Below are 27,551 nucleotides of genomic sequence, written 5' to 3' on the forward strand. Positions count from 1 at the left end.
TCGCATGTGGAAAATTGAATATCGCATGTGAAAAAATGGTTAGCATGGGGTAATGTGAAAAATGGCATAGGGTGTGTAGATGGAGAAAATCGCACGTGCAAGATTGAATTCGCACAGCTCGTACAGTTCGCATGGAGGTATGAAATCGCATGGGAGATGAAGATCTGACGGCTGGGGTTATCGCGTACGTAATGTACGATAAGCCCTATTGTACGTTAACCGGCCTCTATATATATATATATAGGACAAAGATCCTTTAGGAACCACCCTTTATTGTGAGAACCGCGAGAACCAGTGTGAACACAAACAGTAATACCTAAAAAAATCAAAAAAACACCCAATTTTTTTTACTATTTTTTTTTTGTAAAAATCGCTATATTTTGTTTACAATAAAAAAAAAATTCAAAAAAAAAAAAAGAAAAAAATTCCGAGTCACACTTGTCCATGCACATGTGCATTTGTATCATTTCTTTGATAAATTCCCTAATTCATTACAAATATTAGACAATTTCACTTTCATTTACACTACCACATGTAACACACTACTTTTTACGTTACTAATATTAGAAATGCACATGTGCATCTATATGTATTAACATGAAATAAGGTGTGTTGGTACACTACTTTCTCTTTCATCTATCATTCCATCCATAATACACAAGCATGCACATGTGCATTTTTGTTATTTATTTGACAAATTCCGTAATTCATTACACATATTAGACAATTGCACTTTCATTTACACTACCATATGTAATACATTACTTTTTACATTACCAATATTAGAAATGCACATGTGCATTTATTATTATCAACATGAAATAAGGTGTTTTGGTACACTACTTTGAATACACTTTCCCTTTTATCTATCATACCATCCATAATACACTACCATTACCTCCTACCATCCATAATACAATACCATTACCTCCTACCATCCATAATACAATACCGTTACCAATATTTTCACTTTATTACATGTATGTAAACACCATTTATACCATCCAATCAACATATTACATCATAAATTGACAACTATAACCAAACTATCAACCACTAGATATAACTAACCAAAAAACATGTATATGGGCCTACTTCTCCATTCAAAATCACAAACTTTTTGTACCAAAATATGTTATATCATGGTTATACCTAATGATGCACATGTGCATTTTAAATACCGGTAATGTAAAAAGTAGTGTATTACGAATAGTATTGTAAATTAAAGTGCAATTGTCTATTCCTGATAACGTATTACCGAATTTGTCGAAGTAATGATACATATGCACATGTGCATAGATATCTGTTACTCGAAAAAAAAAGTTTTTTTTAATGGTAATGAAATATAGCGATTTTTTTTGAAAAAAAAAATATAAATTTTTTTTGAGTGCTTTTTTTATTTTTTTTAGAATTTATTTTGTGTTCACATTGGTTCTCGCGGTTCTCGCAATAAGGGTGGTTCTCGCATGAACCTTACCCTATATATATATATATATAAAATACCATTACCTCCTACCATCCATAATACAATACCATTACCGATATATAGGGTAAGGTTCATGCGAGAATCACCCTTATTGCGAGAACCAATGTGAACACAAAATATAATTTTTTTTTAATATTTTTCTTAAAAAATCGCTATATTTCGTTACCATAAAAAAACGTTTTTTTTAGTAACAGTTATCCATGCACATATGCATATGTATCGTTACTTCGACAAATTCGGTAATTATCAGGAATAGATAATTACACTTTAATTTACAATACAATTCGTAATACACTACTTTTTACATTACCAATATTCAAAATGCGCATGTGCATCATTAGGTATAACCATGATATAACGTGTTTTGGTACAAAAAATTTGTGATTTTGAATGGAGAAGTAGGCCCATATACATGTTTTTTGGTTAGTTATATCTAGTGGTTGATGGTTTGGTTATAGTTGTCAATTTATAATGTAATATGTTGATTGGATTGTATAATTGGTGTTTACATACATGTAATAAATTTAAAATATTGGTAATGGTATTGTATTATGGATGGTAGGAGGTAATGGTATTGTATTATGGATGGTAAGAGGTAATGGTAGTGTATTATGGATGGTATGATAGATGAAAGGGAAAGTGTATTCAAAGTAGTGTACCAAAACACCTTATTTCATGTTGATACATATAAATGCACATGTGCATTTCTAATATTGGTAATGTAAAAAGTATTGTATCACACGTGGTAGTGTAAATGAAAGTGCAATTGTCTAATAGTTGTAATGAATTACGGAATTTGTCAAAGAAATGACAAAAATGCACATGTGCATGTTTGTGTATTATGGATGGAATGATAGATGAAAGAGAAATTAGTGTACCAAAACACCTTATTTCATGTTGATACATATAGATGCACATGTGTATTTCTAATATTGTTAACGTAAAAAGTAGTGTATTACACGTGGTAGTGTAAATGAAAGTGCAATTATCTAATATTTGTAATGAATTACGGCATTTGTCAAAGAAATGATACAAATGCACATGTGCATCGATAACTGTGACTCAGAATTTTTTTTTTTTTTGAATTATTTTTTTATTGTAAACGAAATATAGCGAATTTTACAAAAAAAAAATAGTAAAAAAATAAAAAAAAAATTTGGGTGTTTTTTTAGATTTTTTTTATGTATTACTGTTTGTGTTCACACTGGTTCTCGCGGTTCTCGCAATAAAGGATGGTTCCTAACGGATATTTGTCCTATATATATATATAGGTAAGGGTACTGTGCAAATTCCCTTATCGTACATTACGTACGCTATAATCTCAGCCGTCAGATCATCTTCCCGCAATGAAAATCGCATGTTGTTTTTTTTTGTAATAATTTCGCATGTGATAAATTTGATGAAATAGTAGGTGTTTTTTGTAACAATTTCGCATGTGTTAATTCAATTTCGCATGTGATAATTTTGATGAAATAGAATGTTGTTTTTTTGTAACAATTTCGCATGTGGTAATTCAATTTCGCATGTGATAATTTTGATGAAATAGCAGGTTGTTTTTTTGTAACAATTTCGCATGTGGTAATTCAATTTCGCATGTGATAATTTTGATGAAATAGCATGTTGTTTTTTGTAACAATTTCGCATGTGGTAATTTTGAAGAAATCGCATGTTAAAAAACCAACATGCGAAATTGTTACAAAAAAACAACATGCGATTTTCAATGCGGGAAGATGATCTGACGGCTGAGATTCTAGCGTACGTAATGTACGATAAGCGCATTTGTACGTTAACCAGCCCCTATATATATATATATATATCATATATATATATATATATATATATCATATCAGCGACACTTGTGTGAGACACAAGCACGAAACAAGGGGCTAGGTCCCGTCATGCGTGACAAAGATATACGGTCGGTTGGATGAATCCAATGCGAGCAACTAGTATAAGACTATCAAGGGCGAGGCCCGTTCATACACAACAAATAAACGCGACGATATATATATATAAAGGGAGAAGATCATGAGAAAACTACATCTAAATGAGAAAACTAGAAACTAACTAAAAAAGCCTAAAAAAAGCTAAAAAAATATACCAATTTTTTTTTACAATTTTTATAAAAAATCGCTATTTTTTATGTATGGAAAAAAAGTTTAAAAAAAAAACTTGTACTGCACATGTGCATTATATGTGTACTACACATGTGCATTATATCCGTATTAGTGCACATGTGCAGTACAACAAAAAAAATTTTAAAACTTTTTTTCCATACATAAAAGATAGCGATTTTTTGTATAAAAAATTGTAAAAAAAATTGGTATGTTTTTTAGGCTTTTTTAATTAATTTTTTTGGTTTTCTCATTTAAACTAGCTTGCTCATTAACACTAGTGTATTTGCTAACTGAGTGAACAAATCCTGGCCATTAATCTACACACGTGTATGGCCAGGATCTCATTATCAAATCGTAAAATACACTAATCTATGTGGATTGTCTATTTTCTTGGAATGTCTAAGTATACGTTTGGAAATGACTAATTCTATATGATTTGAATGCCTAAACCTATGCTTGAATGTCTATCTAGAATGCCTAATGTTGGAATGCCTAAATGAGGAATGTCTATATGTGGAATGCCTAAATGTCTATATACTTGGAATGTCTACTTCTATGTGCTTGGAACGTCTAACTCTATATACTGGAAATGTCTAAACCTATATGGGAATGTCTAAATCTATGTTGGAATGCCTAAATCTAATTGGTGCTTGACTCCTTAGACTCGTGAAACTTGACTCTTGGTTGAACAAGAGACTGGAGCCTTGTCACTGGCGGAACCTATTTAATCTTGTAAACTTTTGATGTGTATGCTATAATCTAGTCAGCCTATTACTCTATAATGCTCAATGCTTAATCTAACTCGCAAATCGAATCAAAATCTGGAACGCGGAAAGGTTGGATTGGCCAGAGTGGCCAACCAATCGGACTGCCACCCGATCGGATTGTCACCATATCGGATGACCACCCGATCGGACAGCCGTCCGATCGGACTGCCACCCGAACCAAACACACCTTCCCTCATCTTCTCTTTCCCACTATAAATAGGCCTGTCACATCACCTTTTCAGTGATGTAACAGCTCTGCCCGACCAGACCCTTTACCTCATTCTTTCTCCATTTTCTTGCTGATTTCGGTACGTTTCAAGCTAGATCCTTGTACTTTCTTACTCTACACATCATCCTTTACGTGATTCTCACTAGAAATCACATTTTTCATCGTGAAATCTCTCGGATCTGAGATCTTGGGGATGATGTCATCATGGTGGTTGGTACAAAACGCCATATCACGTCATTCTTGGTGAGATCTAGCTAAGATCTAAGGGATTCCATGCTTATTTCATCAAATCTAAGCTAAATCTAAGAGTTTTTATATAAAACTTAAGTTTCTTTATTTCTTTCTTCAAATTTCTGATTTACTTCGGTAATAAAAGGGAGTGAACGGACTGTAGGCTTGATCGGTGGTCTAGAGTTGGTTTAGGAACGGTTGTTCACTGATTAAGACGATCACGGGATGGATTCCGGTATAAACCCGTCGCTAATAGACAACTGGTTGGACAGGGGTGGTTCCCGACCGATCAGAATGGCTGTTAAACGATAAGTTACTGTTGTCTCAGTACGTGCCGTGATGTCACCATTAATTTTCAAACTTAGAATTTTTACGAAATTGGTAAACAAGAGACAAGGGTCGCCCGATCGAGCGGCAACCCGTTCGGACAGTCGTCCGATCGGACAACCACCCTATCAGGTGACACTTGTTTTGAGATCCTTTAAGCACTTAACAACTTTTCAAAATTTTGAGATCTTGATCGGATGGCAAACCGGTCGGACAGCCGTCCGATCGAACAACCATCTGATTAAGATACAAATCACCTGGATCGAGTGGCAACCCGATCGAATAGTTGTCCGATCGGGCAGCCACCCTATTCTCCAAACTTCAAGGCAAGTGGCAATCCAACCAAACAGTTGTCCGATCGGACAACCCTCCTCTTTCCCCTTTCATCAAGTGGTAACCCGATCAGATGGCCATCCGATCGGGCAACCATCTTTCTCTCACAACACGCGTCACCTGATCGACCGGCACTTCGATCGGACAGCCGTCCGATCGGACTGTCATACGATCCAGTGACCAAGTTAACACCTTGAGCAATCTCCTTATTCAACCTCGACTCTTATCCTCTGTTCTAATCAGGCTAATCCTCAAAAGAGCTCCCTTTGATCCAATAACAGTTGTGACTGTTAAGCAATCACGGTGAGTATACTCGATCCCCTTTTTACTTTAAACTTTTGTGGTGTAACATGTATTCTATTAAACTAAATACTTTTGGCAATCTATACTCTATCCTATGTGTTTGTGAAAACTTGTGCATTCTAGTATTCTATTTGTGCTATGTGACGTTTAATCCAGGGTGTTTAGTTCCGCTTTAACAATAGTAGCTCTATAGGGGGTGCACCTCTCCCATTATTCTTCGGGGGTATTGTTAGGAGTATTCTAGTTTACCTTGAGTCTTGGGTAAGCACTAAAGCATCGGGATACTTGCGCTATCACTGCGTGGACTGCGACGCTAGCACGGCTGAAACTAATTTTTATTACTTACACTGTGGATATGAGTTGTTTTAATCTATTATTCTAGGGTAAATTACTTTTTGAGTCCCTGTGTTTTATATGTTTTAACTAGTTGAGTCCAAAAGCAAAAAGTTTAACAACCTGAGTCTCCATAAGCATTTTCTTTAACCATTTGAGTCCAAATTTCTAACACTATTAAAATTATTCTGTTAACTTTGGTTAAATGACCAAATTACCCTTTTAATTAAAAAAACCATTTTATTATTAAATATATAATCTCTGGATCTATCCAGATCATAGCCAAATTTCTTCAGAACTTTCTCTCTCTACCTAAACCATCTCCATCCCACACCACACCTCCACAATCAACACCACCGTTGCCTCCACACCTCCACAATCAACACCACCGCCGCCACCGCACCTCCACCGTCACCACCACCACTACACCGTCACCACCACAACACCCACCACCGCTGCACCTCCACAACACCCACCACCGCCGCGCATACACACCATCCTCCTCATCTCCGCCCACCTCACCTTCGCCGCCGAAAACTCCGGCGACGTAAAGTCAGAATGAAACAGTTAAGAGATAGATTCAGAGAGAGTGAGAGTCGGAACAGAAAGATGATCGAAGAAGGTGACCTTTTTAAAAGAAAGAATCAGAATGAATAAGACGTTGCGTGTACCCATCTTCTCACATACAATTTCGATCATCTAAAACAGTGCTTGAGCAAACCAGGTAAGATTACTAAGCAGCTGCTCTGTAAGCAGGTGAGATCATCTAAAACAGTGCTTGTTTCCAAAATATGCCTTGCCCCTTTTCATCTAAACCCTAATTTTCTATTTTTCTTTTCAAGTTTGTAGTTGTGTTCAATTATGTTTCCTGTATTGACATTAGTTTCAAATAGAATTTTTTTGAACCTATTTGATAAAGAAACTCTAAACTTCTGTTGCACCTTTTGCTACAGGGACTGTGAATTTTTTTTAACTACATGAATTAGTGTTCATAGTTTTGAAGAATTCGAAGATGAAGCAATCTTATTTGGATTTTGCTGTAAATTTGAGGATTGTTGAGGCTTATCGGTAGGCCACGAATGGGTTAAAAGAGATATTGAGCTCTTAATCAGCAGAGGGTATTTGTCATCTACTTCTCTCAGCCCTTTCACAGTTGCCATTTCCGTTTGGTTAATCAAGTATTCACATCTTCCGGCCACAGCGGGTTGAAGGCTTGTGCCCGGCTTGCGGTTTCGAACAGGAGCAGAGAGAGCATGGTGGTTGAAGGTGGTGGCTGGGGATGGTTGTTGGTGGTGGCTGGAGAAAGGTAGAGAGAGACGGTGGTGGTGGCTGGAGAAAGGTAGTAATTTATTTTTATATATATTATATATTAAAAGCGAATGCATTAAAGAATTGTTCCTTGTACTCCTATGCATATAAGATTTGTACCTTGTGCGTAAATGGCGAAATTACCCTTATAGTTAACAGACATGGTGGATGAAGAATTTGGACTCAAATGGTTAAAGAAAATGCTTATGGGGACTCAGGTCGTTAAACTTTTTGCTCTTGGACTCAAGTGGTTAAAACACATAAAACACAGGGACTTAAAAAGTAATTTACCCATTATTCTATTATCAAAACTTGTATACTCGCCAATACTTTTGTATTGATATTTTAATACATGTTGCAGCTTGATAGGTAGAGATGGAACATGGAAAACAAACTAGGGGAATGCCTAGAAACGTCACGCTAATTTAGTCTTTGAACAAGTTGAACAATTACGATTTAGGTTTTGTAATATGATAATTGGTGATGTTTGAATTTTAGACAATTATGCGTGAAATCTACTTAAATTATATTGTAACAATAGTGTTATGGAATTCTCATGAGCAATCTAAACGCCTAGTGCTCGCACCCCGATGTTTCCGCCATCGGTTGGGGTGTGAAATTGATCTACACACGTGTATGGCCAGGGTTAGTTCACTCAGTTCGCAAGCTACACTAGTGTTCACTCTTGAACCTAATCATATATATATATATATATATATATATATATATATATATATATATATATATATATATATATATATATATATATATATATATATATATATATATATATATATATATATAACGAACAAGGGTATCAAAACAAAACAAATACAAAACTTAACGAGTATTCACAATGAGCAACTTGTACAAGGTTCAATGAGAACTAAGTGTCTAATAAAATTAGAACACTTGTAGGTTGCAATACATTTACGGATGCCCAAGTTTGCTAGCACTTCACTTTCAAAACTGTGGGTTCATGTCCCCCCTTCAAACTTTTCAATGTTTTACTGTTAAACAATTGAGGGGGAATACATGTTACAATAAATGGTATGTTTAGCTATGGAATGAAATCACTTTAGATCATGTGCGCAAAAGTAGAAAATGACAATAGTAACCATTAATCATACACAACGACCGAGGTGCAAAGGGTGTAGATCTATTGAGTTTTGGCGAGCTCCACTCCTGGTTTATTAACCTTTTAAGGGTGCTTTTGTGGTCCCATATCGGAAGAGCCCGAATATCATCGTCTATGTTTGGTTTCTTACTTATGTGGCACACATATTAATGTATTAGCTACACATTGATGGATCCTCGAATTTCTAGACGCTTTCACATACCGGTTTACAATACAAAACCTTCAAATGTTTTGGAGACTCATTTGATACAAAGAAAACAAACACATAAATTCACCAAATTATTGTTGACTTTTTCAAACTTACATGTATTTCCGGAAAGAAAGCATAATATGATGGAAGATCAAGAAAAGTGGATAAACAAGGATAGATGACCATTTTTGAAGGGTTTGCCTTATATATTCCACCTTTGTGCGCGCATATAGAAGTCAAAGTCTTGTTTTATTATTGAAGCAAACTATGTTTTTGTTAAAGTTATTTTGTTACTTGAAATACTATTTTGGGAAAATGTTGTGAACTCGTTCTAAAAGTTTTGTACTTATGTTTCAAACTATATATCAATGGCATCGTCGTTATTTTATTGTTTACTTGTCGAATGCAATGTTTACATTTCATAGTCACGCGAACGCGCTTCCGCTTCAAGTAGGGTGTGACAGTCGCACCTTGCCAAAACCCATTTTGGAGATTATCTTCTCCTATTTTTCCCTACCCCAAATCCTCATCCCCTCCTTACTCATCATGTTCATATTGAAACCAGGTTTTACAAGAACACATTCCAACAGTTCTTTCATAAACATTTGGTACATTCTTGATACATTGTTTAGATGGTGATTTTTTAGTATAAAGAATTACAATTATTTAATTGAAGTTCCGTTGGATTAACTTTTCTAGATCTTATGTTTTGGTGGAACTTCTTATGTATTTTGAGCTGATTTTAATGGTCAATTTTATGTTGATTTTGGTGGTTGAAATTCTGGTAATTGTAATTTGGTGGTAAAGCCTCGCAATCTCATATCCTTTCTCAAACCTTCGAAACAACAAACTATAATCAATTTTTAAGTTTTGTAGAGCTTTCATAAATTATATTGATCTTCATTTAAAGACTAGAGTGGTTATAGGTTGCCGGAGAAGTCACGATGGGAGCTGAACGTTGAGGACGTGAACGGTTTCCGGTGGTGGTTGATGATGTTACCTATGATGATGACGGAACCTTGTAGGTGTGGCTCGATTTGGTTGGCGATGGGTGGAAGGCGGATGATTGTCGGATGGTGGTGTTGCTAGTGGTTGAAGGTGGCGATGTTGTCGGTGAGAAAAAAGAGGGGAAGATGGGTAGTGGCGGAGCCACACTTTGAACAATGGTGTCATCTGACACCATTGAATTTTGTGTAGCAAATACAACGTATAATAGGAAAAATTCGAGTGACACCATTGTTTTTTACCAGCGACACCATTGTTTTGTTTTCTTCTAAAAGAATTACATAATAAACAAATTTATATTACAAAAATTAAGCTAAGTTACTTGAATTTAATTACTATACTTTAAATCATTAAAGGTCCATGCTTAATTTTTATTTTTTCCAATCCAGTAAGCATTATAGGCTCATGTCTAATTGTTTTTGTTTCAATTGTTTAACCTAACAGGATGTTTGATAATCATTTGAATGATGCGTGCACTTCTTTGTTATAATGAAAAAGAGGTTTTTCTTTTTTGTAAGTTGCCATTGAAAACATTATGAATTATTTTCAAAACATGAAAATGCGTACAAAGCAACTATAAAATGCATTTTTTTATATATTTCAAATGATTTTGTAATTTTATTATGTGTTTTTATTCAATGACATTGTATTTTTACTGTGATATTTGCTTTTATTATGTGATTTGACCAGACTAGATCTGAACCAATCCAAAAAGTTTCACTCCGAGTTACTATAAACCGGGGTAACAATAAAAAAAGACACCATAAGAAAAGACTTCTGGCTCCGCCACTGAAAACGGGGAGGGTCTAGGGTTAGGTATAAGGCCGTCCGGTATGGGGATCGTCCCCGGTTTGTTCTGTCCGGCGCCGGGCCAAACACCCCCCGGCTTCGTCCTGGTCGTCCTCTTCTGGACGTTGGAGACGCTCCACATGATGACAAAAAAACAAGCCTCCCCCTCTCGCACACACCTATAGATACAATATATACATATACATTTTAGGTACATCCCCCCATTTCCATACCTCCATCCTCTTTGCCTTATCCTCACACCCATCCTACGTGGCGCCTACGTGACGGATCATCCTCCAAAGGAGGACCATCACCATCCCACATAGCCTAAGAAATTTGATTTATTCGTTTTTATTATTAGTTAGGACCCACTTGAGTTTAGTTAAATTATTGGGTAAATTACATTTTTCGTCCTTTATGCTTGTAGCAGGTTGCAATGGATAGCCTTTAACTTCAATAATTACAGTCACAATCCTTTATTTGGAAAACACATTACACCTTTCGTCCTTTAGCACTAACCAAGTTAAAATTTTCAGTTATGTCTATCCACTTAAGGGTATTCTAGTCATTTCATTCTTTTATTTAAAATGTTTATTATTAAATAACACCAAAAATATTACATACATCATCTTCCCAAACCCTAGCTCATGTCAATAAAAATCAAAATCCAGTAACCACATACAGTTCAGCAACCACATACAGTTCAACGAGTAAAGTTCTTTTAATTCGCCACCGCAGACGGTGCCAATTTCTCCAGCATGGATGTCGTCTCCGACGTGGGTCACAATCAATCAACAATAGAAACACAACCGCCGCCGTGATAAGTCATAGATCGATAACGGTTACAGATCCGAATGAGTTCCGTTCAGATTAACCAGAAAAATCGGTTACAGATCTGAATCAAGATGACGGTTACAGATCCGTGAAGTTTCCAGCGTCAATGAAGTGTTTGATGGCGTCTGTGAAGTTTCCGGCGGAGAAGGCGGCGTTGCCTTTGGCTTTGGCTTCATCGGCCATGTGTTAGTGGTTGTTTGTGACGGTGTGCGGTTGTGGATTGTTGGAAGATTTGATTTTGATTTGGATGATTACAGAGAGTGAGAGAAATTAGGGATTATATGAGGAAGATGAGTTTGATGAGAAATGTTGAAAATTTAAAATTTAATGATAGTGATTAATAATTAAGTTGTTGCTCAGGCCGTGGGGTATGGTGGGGCGGGAGTTTGGGCTTGGGTTGGGGCATTGGTTGACATGTGGAACCGGGTGGCAGACATGGGAAACCCACTACAACACACGGTATGGTGGGCGGGGGTTTGGGGGCGTGGGTTTGGTGGGCTTGTGGGCTGACCGGCTGGGCTGACCCGCTGGGCAGACCCAATGACACAAATTTACTTTTTTTTTAATAATTTTAAATAAAGAAAATTACAAAAAAGAAGATTACAAAAAAAAGTCCTAACTTTTATATTTGTTTTTTATCTCTTCTCTCAATGCCAAGACTATTTCTAACTCGTCACCCTGTAGGTGATCAATCGGCTGGGATAGAATTTTCAAATCATCCCGTCTTTGTTTCAAGGCATCTCTAGCGGCATCTCTAGCTTCTTTGCTCCTACGTATTTCGGCCCTTTGTTGTTGGAATACGTTGAATGTATCCAACTTGCATGAAATGTCATCCAACTGGTCGCTGTATATTCCCCTACGCGAGCCAGAACTCCCAGCTGAAGGCGACACCGTTTGTTTTTTAGCACGCCTTCTTGAGGCATTTCTTCCATGCTCAGGCCGGTTTGGGCTTGGCGAATCATCCAAAAGGTCCTCAAACTCTTGATCTCGTGCATCAGATTGGGCTTGGGATGAGGCCCTTGACCTTTTGGAAGACGAGTTAGTTTCGCTACCAATGGGGACAGTCAACCACTTTGGATGGAATTTACAAATCTCCCAACAATGCATGAAACGGAAGTCGGCCTTCATATTTGACTTGTATCCGACCAGTGCATTTGTCAAAATGTCGGCTTCGGTTTCACCACTTTTAGGGTTTTGCTTTATTTAAACACCCACTAAATTTTGTAAGTTGGGTGCTTATTTCGGTCCACTTTGAGGATAAGCTATCGTTTTCACGATAAGTCTCCCTACCCATTTCTTCATGGAATTTCCTACTAACGCATTCTCACAAGGCGGTTCGATGTTGCGAATTTCCTATTTTAATAAAAAAATATTAATATATTACAAACTCATATAAAAAATAATCATTCCATTAATATAAACTAAGGTTAAGAATACCTAAAGTTGAATGTTGAGATTGTTCACACCAAGCCCTCGCCAATGCAACTTCTTCAGCATAGACCTATTTTTGTTGTTTTCGTTTGGCGGTTTCAACTAGTTTATCCTCCTTGGTTTTTTTCTTATGACTTCTTTTTTTGATGGGTTTCGATGCGGAAGGACCCTCTTTGGGTGGTTGAGTTTCGGGAACGGACTCGTTTAGTGAAAGGTCGATCGAGGTTGGTGAAAGGTCGATGGGCGATTGTGAAAACGGGGTAGGTATTGAATCTTCGGTTTGTGGGAAGTTAGTATATATACGATTCCCGATATACGATGCATAACCTGCTAAATCGGGCGTATGAGAGGGTATGAAAAACGGACAAGCTATTGGACGAGTGGGTGGTGGGCTAGGATTATTTTCATGGAATGCGTACGGGTTGGTCGGGTCATAACCACGGTTATAAGGATGCATTTTTGGTATTGTAGAAGGAGAATTTGAAGATGTATAGAAGATGTGGTTGATGAATGTGGTAAAAATGGAAGAAAAATATGAATTTTATAGTGAAAAAATGGAAGGTTTTTTTTTTATTATTATAGCTGTTGGCCAACGGCTCTTTTCTTTGGGCCATTCACAAACCGCCATGTCACCTCTTTGCCCCGCCCCACGCCCGGCTTGAAACTCAAGCCCCAAGGGGCCGCGCCAAAACTCCCGCCCTCCCGGGGTGGTGACTTAGGCGTTTTGCCCCAACCCACGCTCAAACTCCCGCCCCATACCCCACGGCCTCAGATGTGAAGCACCTTCTCCACACACAAAGCAGAGAATGCACACACAAAGCAGCAGAGAATGGTTGGAGGGAGAGAGAGAAAGAGGGAGTAAGTGATGGCTAAGAGATTTTAGGATTAGGTTGGGGAAGATGATATTTTTGGTGTTATTTAATAATGAACATTTTAAATAAAAGATTAAAATGACCAGAATACCCTTAAGTTGATAGACATAACTGAAAATTTTAAATTGGTTAGTGCTAAAGGACGAAAGGTGTAATACGTTTTCCAAATAAAGGATTGTGACTGTAATTATTGAAGTTAAAGGCTATCCATTACAACCCGCTACAAACATAAAGGACGAAAAGTGTAATTTACCCTAAATTATTCTTTATTGTTTTATTTTTTATTTTTATTAGTAAGGATATTCTTGTAATTTTACATATACTTAATTGGATAACTTGACGGCCATCTATTGGAGGGACTATCCGAGTAACGATTTGTCGTCAAACCACAAGGTACAAACATGTTATAGTGAAAAGATAGGGATTATAGGTGAAAAAATGGTAAACGACATGGACCATCCGGGTAATTAACTCTTTATTTTATTCTATTTTAAAAAGGATAGTATACTAGTGGGACCACAATCTTACCAGGCAGAAACAATGGACCAATAGAAACGCAGGAAACACGTGGAAGAAAACCCACCGGAGAAATCAAAACCAGTAGAACGTCGACCACCGCAGCCAGAATTCTGGATACAACTTATATTCATTACAGAATGATTTGTAGAAGAATATCATTCATCTGCTTCCTAATCATCACCATTCCGATTGCAGAATCTTCAGATGCATCTCAGGTTTATACATCTCTAACTCCATTTCATGTAATTACATACAGTATCTTATTGATGAATTGACAGGTGAGATGCAGCAGTAGATGCGTTGCAGAAAACTGTAACTGTAAGTCTGTAATATCAATATTAAATCATGTGTTGATGATTGTTTGATTTACGAATTGTTATATATGATGATTAGCGATCGGAATACGGTACGGAAAGTATTGCGGTGTTGGATGGACTGGATGTCCAGGTGAAAAGCCCTGTGATGACCTTGATGCTTGTTGTCAGATTCATGACGAATGCGTCGAGAAAAAAGGTCTGTTTGTTGCATTTTATTGGATGATTGATTGCCTGTTTTATATGTTTTGTTCTGATTTAAGTTCATGTAAGATTTGATGACATAGTTTCAATTGAGCCCTAGCAATGTTGACGTAGGAAAAATTAAGGAGATTTTCTGGAAATTAACTCTAGAAGCTTGCATTGTTTGTATATGCAGTAAAACTGCTTGAATGATAAAAGACATATGCACTAAGTAGTTCATGCTGTAAAATATCGGATATCGGTCAAGGACCGATATTTGAGATATCGGTTGTCACAGTGGGATATCGGTAATTTTAATATCATGCTAAAGTTATATATATAGCAATTTAACACTAACAATTGTAACACGTAAGAACTGTCTAAGACTTAGAAGAAAACTGAACGGTAGAAATAAGAAGAATGGTACTGATATCGGGAAAATCGGTGATTTATCGATCAAATATCGGTCCTATATCGGACAATATCGCTGATATTATCGGTACCGATATTCGGACCAATATATTGTACCGCTATCTTGGCAGGGGACCGATAACCGATATATCACTAATATATCGGGATATTAACTACATAGCATATGCAATGAGGTTAGGAAAAAGGTCTGTTTGTGAATTCAATAGAACCTAATTACATGTTATTGAGGATCGATTGCCTGTTGATGTGCCTTTTTATCCGTAATGTATTCTATGTCTTCTGATCTTTTAACGTGATTTGATGGTGCTTTGGTAACATAATAGGATAGTTTCAATTGAGTCCTAGCAATGTTCACTTACGAAAAAACTGAACAGAATCTTGTTTGGCCATAGATTACTTAGCAAGTAGATTAAGCAGTTGAATTGAACCAATGTGCTTGATTTTGTGCATAGAGTTGATCACCCAATCTGGTTCTAGCATTTACGATTTAGAAGCTATATGATAAGAGTTGTGGATAGCTTTCACTGATACCGATACCAAGAGAAACCTAACAGCAGGTGTGAGGGTGCCATCAGTTACTAACATTGCTGAAAACACAAATAAAAAGATACAACTTAGAAGGGTTCTGTACTAGATCCCATAGTTATTAAAGGCGCTAAGCACACTCAAGGCGCATAGGCCTTGCCTGGGGCCTAGGCGCAAAGCGCACAAAAAAGCGAGGGCCTGAGAAAAATTAAGCGCATAATGAAAAAAAGTTAAAAATATATTATGTATTAGAAAAAGAATACTATTCTTCAAATAAAATAAACAAAAGCTATTATATAAAACTATATATAATCTATTTAGAACCAAAAGTTCTAAAAATATTAGTGTAGAAAAGTAGTTTTCCTTAGATAAAAGTAGAAATCTGGCTAGAATCTTGTCGGAATTTAGAGAATTTGGCCGGAAACTATCCGGAATTTAGGAATCTCGCTGGAATGTGCGCCTGAACCATCACCTGGAGAATTAAAGCGCAAATTCCTTGACTTAAAGCGCAACTGTCTCGCCTCGCCTGAAAAATGGGCCTAGGCGCAAGAGGCGATGGCTTTTAACAACTATGCTAGATCCATGACTTGTTTGACTTACTTTTGCCTTCAAGTTTAGTGATTAGATCATGCATATTGGTTTAATCTTTCAATGTTCATAAAGAAGCAAATCATTTCGACACTATACCAGAAACTTCTAATAGCTGATTAATAGAGTCAGCTTCTTCGGAGTTGAATGTGTTTTACTCTTTAGATAACCTCATTAATCGATTAAAACTGCAGCACGGAAGATATCATCTGCATATTGTTAAAATACGATTATGAACTTATCTCCTTTATTTTATCTCTTTTATTAACTGAAGTGCCATTCCGTAGTTTTTTTAGAACCATAATCTTAATGACTAATGTTATATAAAGATATGTTTTCTTAGGCTTTTCTGCCAATGAACCATCACATTTATCGAATAAAGATATGTATTCTTTTGAACTCTAGCTGATTCATGTAATCTACATTGTCTAGGAATGACTAATGTTAAATGTCACGAGAAGTTCAAACGCTGCATAAAGAAGGTTCAGAAATCAGGCAAAACCGGATTTTCCAATGATTGCCCTTACGACACCGCAGTGCCTACAATGCAACAAGGTATGGACATGGCCATCTTATTTAGCCAGTTTGGCAACTCTAAGCTTGAACTTTAATCGGCTAGTGTACTCATTTTTTATTCTTTATTTTTGTAAAAGTTACATCAGAACTTTAGTTTTGCAACAAGAATTCTGTCATATAATTACACTTTATTGATCGTATACATCATTATATTGTTTGCATTTTGATGATTCAGTAAGCTGGCTTGCATTTGACTTTAAGTTGAGTTGGGGTGGATTTTCATGAACTAAAAGTGAGATTCATGATCACAATGCCATACAAGCTAATGCTTCTGTCTAATATTTTATGAGAATCATAGTTCTCAAACTTTACCTGTGAAGGTCAAAGTCATCAACTCACTCTCATGAAGATCCAAGTCCTCGATCTACATTTCGTGAGAATCACAGTTCATCAGTTCTCAATCGCGTAATTTTTGAAGATTATGGTCTTTAAGGCCACACTTGGAAGTAGTTACTGATCACTAGCTCGCCACATTCATCATAACTAATTAGGAGTTACCACCTGATTTGCCAATGAGCTATAGCTCAACAAGCAGTGGAGGGGAAGTGAATGGGCTTTCAGGTGGCGGGTTTTTCCCAGAACCGGAGATGGTGGGCTTGGGCTACCCATTGCTGTCTGCGATTGCGGGCGTATGGTGTCGCCTTTTACCATTAGGTTACCCCGGATAGCTGAGCTTTTATTCGTTGGGCGTTAAATAAAGAATTTACCATCCTATTTATTTATATCGATATATGGAGATATAACTAAAGCTAGTAAATTAATTACTTTTAGTCAGCCCAAATCCAATTAGCATGCTCCTTTCTAGTTTCAATTCTTGCAAAACCTGGCTTAAGCGGAGGGATAAGATTTGATGGATTTAAGCTGTCCTATTAGCATGCTCCTTTCTAGTTTCTATTATTAGGTAGTGTTCATTTCATATAATGAAATAAAATCTTGATGGAATTGCAATGTTGATTTCAGTATTTATGTGTTGGCTTCAACAAGAAAATGAATTGGAATTGAACAAAAACATAAGGAAGAGAATTTACCAAAGTTCAAATGTCTTACACTTTACATACCAAAGTTTCTATTTTATTGCAATTTCACTCCATCGGACTAACTTCATTCATCTTCTAGTTAAATCTTAGTCACATGAGAGGCATGTGATGGGCAAATACTTAATTAACCATTAAAATTAAAGGAAACACCTTTGTTAAAAGTTGTAATCTTTCAATTACGGTTTTCATATATATTATTATAAATTTATATTAATTTAAATGTAAGTAAAGGATCTAAAAAATAAACAAGTTCATATAATTACACTTAACATTTTACAAGTATTTTAGATATAATTTATTTAGTATTCAAATTTTCTGTCATTATTCAAACTATACAACATAGTTTTTTTAACGGCTGATTTTATTAAACACAACAACTAGCAAGATGCTAGGACACAAGATTACAAAGCGAAACAATCGGATTATTACATGACATTAAAGGAACACCAATCCGACCATTCTAAGGAAGACAATTTTGCTTTGTTTTTTACCCATAAGAAACTTGATGCCTTAACGTCTGGCATTAATCTTGATATGTCTACTCGCTTGCTTGAGAAAACGACTTCGTTGCGCATTTTTCATATTCCCCAACATGTGATTAAGATAATTGCATATACCATCATTTTCCTTGAGTCTGAGCCGCTGGTGAAGTTATGTAACTGCAATAGCTCGTTTACCGAATATGCATAGATAGGAGGCATGGAAAGTCATATCGAAACCATATGCCATATTGTCGTGCAAACATGGCAATTGATGAATAGGTGCTCCATGGATTCTTCCCTTTCGCCACAAAGAGGACAAAGAGTAGAAGCCATGTTGATGTTGCGCCTAACTAATGCCAGTTTTGTCGGCAAACGATCCAAGAGTAAACGCCACCCAAATATGTTGATTTTCCTCGGCACCCACTTGTTATTATTGAAGATAACCTGATCCGCTTCCTCTTCTGATTTTTCTGAAATAATATTCCTCACCGATTTTACAGTGAAGTCGCCCGTAGTACCCGGTTTCCATTGCCATGTATCCCTCGACTCAGTTACGGTTGCTTGCCTCAATAACCTTGTGATTCCTACAATTCGCTTATCTCCTGCCCTGAAATGGGCTGCCTGAACCAGCTCTAGTTACCTCCTAAAATGGACCCATCCTCGTTATGTACTAGTCTATCCCTCACCGAACTTCCTTTAAATCTTTCCAGCAAGTACAATGAAGGAAATAGATATTGTAATGGTGTGTCGAGTGCCCAACAGTCCGTCCGGAATTGAGTATCCACGTTATTTCCCACTTTACACTTTATAAAATTGCTGAGAAAAATCTTATTACCTCTAAATGCCAATTTCTTCCTTATAATATTATTCCAAAGACCCAAATTCCCGCGTTTTGTAGGGAGAAAATTATCGTGCCTTGGATTAAAGTGTATTCCAAAGCCTACCTGATTCCGTTTTATATCTCCATGCCCACTTCGCCAGAAGCCCACAATTCATGTCTTTTAACGAACCGAGACCAAGACCCCCTTTTGCTACGGGTTGTATTACTTTTGCCCATTTCACCCAATGCATCTTGCTTCTTGTATCTGAATTACCCCAAAAGAAGTTTCTTCTGATTTGTTCCAACTTATTAATCACATTACCGGGGGCAAGATAAAGTGAAAAATAATGTAATGGTAATGAATCAAGTACCGATTTGATGAGCGTTGTTCTACCGCCAATGGATAAAGTGGTAGCTTTCCAAAGTGAGAGTCTTGCTTCAAATGCTTCAATGACCGGAGTCCAGTTATTATACCGATTCATATTACCCCAACTTTGAGACCAAGGTACGCGAAAGGTAGCGAGCCCGATTTACATCCAAGGAGATTTGCCATATGGTTACTTTCACCCTGAGACAACCCCACACCATATAAACACGATTTATTGAGGTTAATTTTTAAACCCGAAACAAGGTGCAAACACCTCATTTAGCGTCTTATATTGTTAATGTTTTAAATCGAGCATTCTCCCAAGAGCATTACGTCATCCATTTGGAAGTGATATACCTTTTATTAAGCCTGAGGATACTGCACTAACCATAGAGCTTGAGAGAGCCTCCATTGCCAAGATAAAGATAAAAGGTGAGAGTGGATCACCTTGTCTTACCCCTCTAAAGCATTGGAATTCACCTGTAGGCGAGCCATTAACCAAGACCGATGAACGAGAGGAAAGGAAGATGCCTTTTATCCACCGCCTCCATTTATCGGGAAAGTTCATTTGTAGAAAAACTAAGTCCACAAAACCCCAATTAATAGTGTCGAAGGCCCTTTCGAAGTCAATTTTGAACAAAAAGGCCATCCTTTTGGCACTTTTAACCCAAGATATGACCTCGTTGGTAGTGAGAGGCCCATCCAAGGTGTTCCCGTCAGATAAGTAGGCGAATTGCTCCTCCGATACCACCGAACCAACCACCGTTTTAAGCCTATTAGCAAGCACTTTTGAAATAACTTTACTAATCCACCTAATAAGATTAATTGGTCGGAAGTCATGTAAGTTAACCGGGTCTTTAACTTTCGGAGCGAGACTGATGAAGAATGAGCTGCAACCTTTAGAAATATGCCTAGTCTCGTGAAACCGTACCATCACATTATAAAAATCGTCACCCAACAAGTCCCAGAAGTGTTTTATAAATGTGAAGTTGAACCCGTCCGGCCCAAGTGCTTTGTTTCCCCGCAATCCCATACTGCAATTTAACTTCGTTAAAAGAGAAAGGAGATACAAGAGACATACCCTGTTTGTCCGTGAGTTTTCTGAGATGATGACAGGTGAAATTGGGTCTTTCTAGCATCGGATCTGCAAATTTGTCTTCAAAAAATTTTCGAACCTCATCCTTCACCATTGGTCGGTCGATGCACCACTCATCCCTTATCATGAGTCCATTTAATCTGTTCCTTGAAATTCTGCTGTTGATGTACTCGTGGAAGAATGACGAGTTTACGTCCCTGTCGACGGCCCATTTAACTCTCGATTTCTGATGCAAGTCTTTCATATTGTTGTCACTGATCTGCGCTACCATCCCCTTGTTTTCCAAGTATTCCGCTGACTCGGCCTTAGTTAGGTTTCGTTCTTCACAGATTTTTTACAGCCACTCCATTGCATCCCTCAACGTGTATAGGATTTTGTTTTCCAGTCTTTTGTTGTTCTTGTTCCACTCTATAATTGCCTTCTTCACACGCCTTAGTTTCTCGGCTAAGAAAACATCAGGTTATCCAGTAAAGGCAAAGGAAGTCACAGCAGATAGTACTGTAGAATCCAAACCTGGTTTTGAGAGCCAAGTGTTGAAAAACTTGAATTGGATGTGCCCGAAGATACAACATAGTTAATTAAAGAAAAGAATATAGAAAATGTTCTTTACGTTTATATAAAACTTTATGTTTACTTTTATAGCATATTATTTCCTTTATGTTAATTATGGTAAAAACTTTGTTTACATTTTCATAAATGATAGTTTTACACTTTTAGCTTTACCCAATGACCAAATCTTTAATTTTCATATATAACTAGTTTTTTTACGTCGCGCGTTGTGGCGAAACCGATCAAATGATAATGTAAAACAAACGTGACTTGAAAATAAAGCATATTGTTTAGAAAGTCAGACCATTAGAACGGTTTAGTTTATCATCCAACGGTTTTATGATACCAAATAAATATTTTATTTTGAGCACATCTTCGTTTTTAACAAAACTTATAACGGAATGTCGAGAGAAAAAATCAAGCACAACTACATATTTAAGTTTTAAAAACAAGTTATAAACACAATTTATTAAAGAAGTATCAAATTAATTGACAATTAATATATGTTCTAAAAAAGAAAAAAGAATTATTAAAAAAATGGTAAAGGAAATATATGGTTTTAAAAAAGGAAAAAAATAAAAAATATGTTATTAAAAGTAAATATTTATAATAAACTATTATATTATATTAAATAAAAAAACTAAATATTATTATAAAAATAAAGTTACTATTCATCGTATTTCGTCAACAATATTGTTTTCTTTTTAATTTTTTTCATTAATTTTTAATAAACATAAGGATTTTTTTTTTGGAATTTTGTCTTATTTAAAACTTATATTAATACACCAAAAACTAGAAAGACCTATAAAAAACTAAATATACAAAGAAACAAATATTGCTTTCAACTAAATTTATTCATAAAACTAGTTCTATACCCAGTGCGTGTTGCGGCGCGCTAAACCGAATCGTTCTCGGTTTGATAACTTCGATTACTTTTATATTACCACAAACGATTCAAATTAAAAATCAAAATCTAACCATCACATGTAAAAAGCTACCAATATTATGTGATCAGTAATATACAAAACAACAAATAAACAATAAGCTAGGTAAAATCCTTGTACAATGTAATTCACCACCTACACTCAACAGCAAAAATAACACCACACTCAATAGCAAATATATAAACAAATCTTCTAATAGTAAAAGTAAAATTTGAAATAAACTACACATTTAGATGCAATTTTTTTAAATGTACTACACATTTAGATATTATGTTTCAAGTTATATTCCAGGAGGCTTTTATCACTTGTTGCTTCACTGAATGATGCAAAAAATATAAAAATTAATGATCACTTGTTGCTTCACTGAATGATGCAAAAAATATAAAAATTAATGAAGTCATTTTAGCTCCAACCATTTTCAGCTGTGCAGCTCAAATGGCTAAGATATTTGCAGTTCCATTAATCTTGTACATGTAATTGGAACCAAAACCACCAACACAAGACACCTGTAAGTTTTATATATATAATTAGAGGAAGTGTCTTTATGCATACTAAATTATAATTCCTTCTCTAGGGAAACATATAATTGTTAGCGAAGTGAATATTTATTCTCTTGCAGGATTCTACATTTTAAAGTATTAGTAAGAAGCTACACACAATAGTGGTCACTCCACTTGGTGCTTCCAGACAGCAAGTTCCCTGAACATTAAACCCATAGATAAGAGATCAGTTAACCTACTTCTAGTTTGACTAATAAACTGCTTATTGCTTAAATATTTGAAAATAGATATCCATACCTAAAGATATCGGAAATAATGATTACTGCATCGGCTATCTAGAGAATTCCACTGATAACAAAACTACCGAAACCTTAGTTTCTTTTTTGAACATATCAACATTCAGTAAGCAACACTGGCACCCAAAAAACAAAACACACAGGTCGCGTCCCTTACACTGAACTCACGCCACCTACCCCAATCAAGCTCTTTTAATTTAGATCCACACCTAACCCAAACCAGAGACATCTCCTTAATCGCATCCACTGCCTTAGTAATCGACCCGTTTCTCCAATTAAATTGCAGCTCGTTCCTGTGCGTCCATATAGCCCAGGATGTGGGAAGAAAGACAATGCCCACCACTTTCTTCCACTACTTGGAACCCTTACATTTCCCCAAGAGATCCCATAAACCTTTAGTTGAGAACTGATTTGATGGTATCGGGATTTTTAGCCACACCAGGATGCACCACAATATCGACTGGGCAATGATGCAAGAAGAAAGGAGATGATCGCATGTCTTAGTCCCTATCCCGCATCTCTCGTCGAAGGCTCTCCACATAAAGTAGTTCAGCTCTGCTGGAGCCCAACTGTTCCACCGATCCCATCCCATATCCCAAATTGGGTGCGTAAACTTTTTTAAGCTCCTCCCGTACACCCGCCGCTGAAAAGGACTCTTCCTTACTCGGTTTCCAAACCCACTTATCTGGTTACTCGCTGATTTTCAGAGAGCTCAAACAATCCATAAGATCCTTATACTTCTTCCATTCGATATTCTTAACATACCTGAAATCCAATCCCATAACCAAAGCATCTCCCCTCCCAGCTGGTACCCACATTGAGCCACCCACGCTTCTTTATCTTCCACTAAATTAAATACAGCTGGAAGCCTGCTCCTGAGTGGACAACCTTCTAGCCAATAGTCTTAACCAAATTTGATTTTGTACCGGTTCCCCACTACCCCCAGCACATTGTTCTTAATGGATAAATTAAAACTTGTAAAATCTTTCTCAACCGACCCGATATCCTTCGGGACCCCACAAAATCTGTTTTTTTAAGAGGGAACTGCCAAGGCCTTTTATGGTTAGCATGAATGCCCGAAACTACTCCAACCCACAAAGCTGACCGAAACCTTAGTACTGACCGGTTCCACTTCTAATAAACCCCTTGGTCAGAGCCCTAGATGACCGTTGCGCCATCGCTGACACACACTTCGTATACCACCTCTAAGGCTCTAACCCTCCATTACTATCTCCAGTCAAAGTCGAGACGTGTTGTTTTATTCCAACAATGAAAAAAATACAGGTGACGGAGAGAAAGAGAAGGAGATGCGATATGCATCCAGTTTAGGGTTGTCAAAGCCTAGCTGAAAATGCACTACATGAAACAAACAAAGACACAAATTTAATCATCAAATCAACTTGATCAAGGAGACTCACAACAGAATCAAACAATCAAATCGCAGGTTTAACTTAAAATATCAGTTTTTTATCCTTATCTGCAGAATAGAGATTGATGTGTTTGAGCGAAGGATTAGTCTACGGTAGTTTTGGTGGCAAGCTCAAACACGTGACCAGATATTAGCTTGCTGCAAATAGAATAGCAAGCAAACCCCTTTAAAGAATCGAACTTACTCATAAACTTTAAGAAACATAAACATAATGGTATAGTATACATCTTGAAATCATTATTGTTGTAAATGCTTTTAAACAGCGACCACAATGCCATATGAACAAATAAATAAATAAATAAAAAGAACACACAAAATACAGAACAAAGCTAATCAATCCGCTTTATGAATTTATGCAACCATGTTTGCAGATTAGGCTCAGATCTAGTTGTTTGATAATCATGGCTGCAACACGGGTTGCAGGTGAAAAACATTACACCTGCCGTCCTCGATTATGCCATGCCTAGCAACATTTCACCACTATCATCATAGCCTGTTGGAGCTTTTCACGAAACCAAAGTAGATCAATGCTAAAAACCATATTATCAAATTGCATAATACCACCACAAAGGGACTTGCATCTTAACAACAAAGGAGTCAACACATAACAATTCCCTGTATCGGCATGGCTGTAACGGAGTTTGCAATTAGAGCACCGCCTCTCGCCGGAACGGTCGGAGAAATCTGCCGGGAAAAACTTGTAGAACCTTCCATTCAACGATCTCATCCTATGAGTAAATCATCATCTTCTCCCAAAAGAAGAGTTCTCCAAGGATGGATGAGACCGGCTTTTAGAAAGAGAAGTTGGAAGATCAGACAAGCACACGTAATTACCAAGGGACACGTGTAGGCTTCAAGAGAATAAAAAGTGTGGTCCAGTGACCAAATGCCCACACATTCTACTGTTCATTCACTTTACCTATTATCATATAAGACCACCCGTGGTGGGGCGTGATTTTTAAAAAAAATTGCAGAAAAACGCCCGGAAACGCCCCCACCCCCATTACGGCCGGCGTTTTCCGGCGTTATTTTTGAAAAATTTTGTTGCTTTAAAACGCTCAAATTGCTTTGTATATATTTTGACCCACCAATCACTTTTGAGATGCCTCTGACAACCACTTTTGTCCACCAATGACTTTTGAGATAATACCCACATGCCTCAATTCCGACACTTCACTTTTCAACCTGACATCCATTTGATTTTTTTTTTTTTTTTGCATTAAAAATAATATGGGTGTTATTGGAATAATGCCCCACTACGTCATTTTTGCTATAATGCCCAACGCTGACTAGGATGCCATGTGTCGGATAATGCCCCATGGTGAGGACATTACTTTTGTTCACCACTACGGGTGGTCTAAGGATTAAACACACAAAGAAACAAATATTGCTTTCAACTTTTTTCCCATTCACACAACTTCCATCGATAAATTTGAGCATCAACAATAAAATTGGCCCATTTAAGGAAACCATAACTATTAATCTCTTTGTTGTTACAAAATAATAAATTTTGTTAATTCATTAAACAATTATTTTAATGGTCAATTGTGTATTTGCCTATCACATGTGATTAGGATTTAAATAGAAGGTAGATGAAGTTAGTTTGATGGAGTGAAATTGCAATAAAATAGAAATCTTTGTATGTAAATTGTAAGACATTTGGATTTTATAAAAAAAATATGCAATAGGCTATAAATCATAGGGACCAAAACCGCAGACATTTACATTTACAAAATTGAGTAAAGTACAGTTTCAGTCCCTGGGATTTATACTCCATCACATGTTCAACCCTCATTTGAAAAAAATCAACAGTCCGGTCCCCGTGGTTGTCGATTGCTCACAATCAGGTCCCTCTGGCAAACGACCGTTAGTTGAACGTTTGGATTACGGTTAAAAGACCATAATTCCCTTAAGGAACCGAAACTGCAATATGAATAAGTCATATTCCCTTTATACAAGTCTCTACAACACCCAACCCACCACTCACCATCACCACCAACAACCAACTTGTGCTACCGTCGCACCACCCGCCTCTCCACCTCCGAAGCCCACAACCACCCGCCTACGTTTTTAAAATTATTTACTAAAATGTGGGATTAACATTCCATAAATCAATCACCAAGTTTAGACCATTGTTAGAACCCAGAAACATAGAATATGCACCTGGTGAATCGAATTTATGTACCTCAAAAACAAATCCAATGACATAAGTAGCAACCGCAACTACATTAGCCAGATAAAAATTGTCAAACTCAAAATCAGAGCTGTGGATCATTTATCAAATGCATCATTCTACCAGCACACTCGTGCCGTAACTGCGAATCTAAACATTTCTCAGATTCTTTGAAACCCTCTTTTGATTCCATAAACGTAATCATGTTTGGTCTTTTTCCCATCAATCAGCAACTTTATACCTCTGCAAATTACAAAAAAAATATATAAAAAAAACCCTCTTCAATACTTATGATTATATAACCACTGATTTGTAGTAAATGTTGTAATCAAACAATTTAAAGATTGAGAAAAACAATATAAAAATAAAAAAAAAATTAATCAAACAACAATATATTCCGTTAAAATTAAATATCAATTGCATCACTTTCCTTTCGAAATCTGCAAACAAACCCTAAAAATTGCAACAACAGAGTAGACTCTCATTTTCTTGAAATTACATTTTGCATCCCCAAATTCCCAAAATATAGGGCTCAAAATCTTGAATTTTCGCAAAACCCACAAAGAATTGAAGCTAATTCACACAAAGCATCTTGATGGAATATTCACCTGTCAAGAACAGAACACAAGTGCATAATCAACACCTACAGCTACACCTCCTACACCCACACACACACTCATGCATTTAAATCTATCTTTGTACCCATGATTTCAGTCTGGCGAAACAAGGATGAAGAGGGGGAAACACACACACATATATATATACCTAATTTCATCTGGATGTGTGTTGTAAATAAAGGGTTCAGGGTTTACTGAGAGAGTGAAGGGGGAAGATGGGAGGACTGAATGGTTTAACATGGGATTTGAGAGGGATAATATCTACTATATTGGGTTACAAAATACGAAATAACGATATTGTCCTTCCTTTTTTAAGCAAAAAGACAACAATACCTTAGTTAATTAACTGTTAACTAACAGAAATTTGGAGGGACCTAATTGATTCAAATTGACAACCATTTATATACTCTT

At 36.6% G+C, this 27,551-nt stretch overlaps 1 protein-coding gene and 1 long non-coding RNA gene across 2 annotated transcripts; one reads left to right on the top strand and one right to left on the bottom strand.

Moving 5' to 3' along the window:
* The first annotated feature begins 14,231 nt into the window (after positions 1-14,231).
* LOC110894753 (probable phospholipase A2 homolog 1) lies at positions 14,232-16,991 on the top strand. Its single transcript, XM_022141988.2, has 4 exons — positions 14,232-14,427; positions 14,491-14,530; positions 14,606-14,725; positions 16,687-16,991. Exons 1-4 carry the CDS (start codon positions 14,350-14,352, stop codon positions 16,863-16,865), a joined length of 417 nt encoding a protein of 138 aa, XP_021997680.1. The 5' UTR covers positions 14,232-14,349; the 3' UTR covers positions 16,866-16,991.
* A 5,624-nt stretch (positions 16,992-22,615) lies between these two features.
* LOC110894752 lies at positions 22,616-25,184 on the bottom strand. The gene is made up of 2 exons (XR_002566642.2): positions 22,923-25,184; positions 22,616-22,824 (listed from the first exon to the last, which is right to left on the bottom strand). It is a non-coding gene; the product is annotated as an uncharacterized LOC110894752 (long non-coding RNA).
* Between the last annotated feature and the right edge of the window lie 2,367 nt (positions 25,185-27,551).

The sequence above is a fragment of the Helianthus annuus genome, chromosome 4 (assembly GCF_002127325.2).
Source record: "Helianthus annuus cultivar XRQ/B chromosome 4, HanXRQr2.0-SUNRISE, whole genome shotgun sequence".
In the NCBI taxonomy this organism is placed as follows: Eukaryota; Viridiplantae; Streptophyta; class Magnoliopsida; order Asterales; family Asteraceae; genus Helianthus; species Helianthus annuus.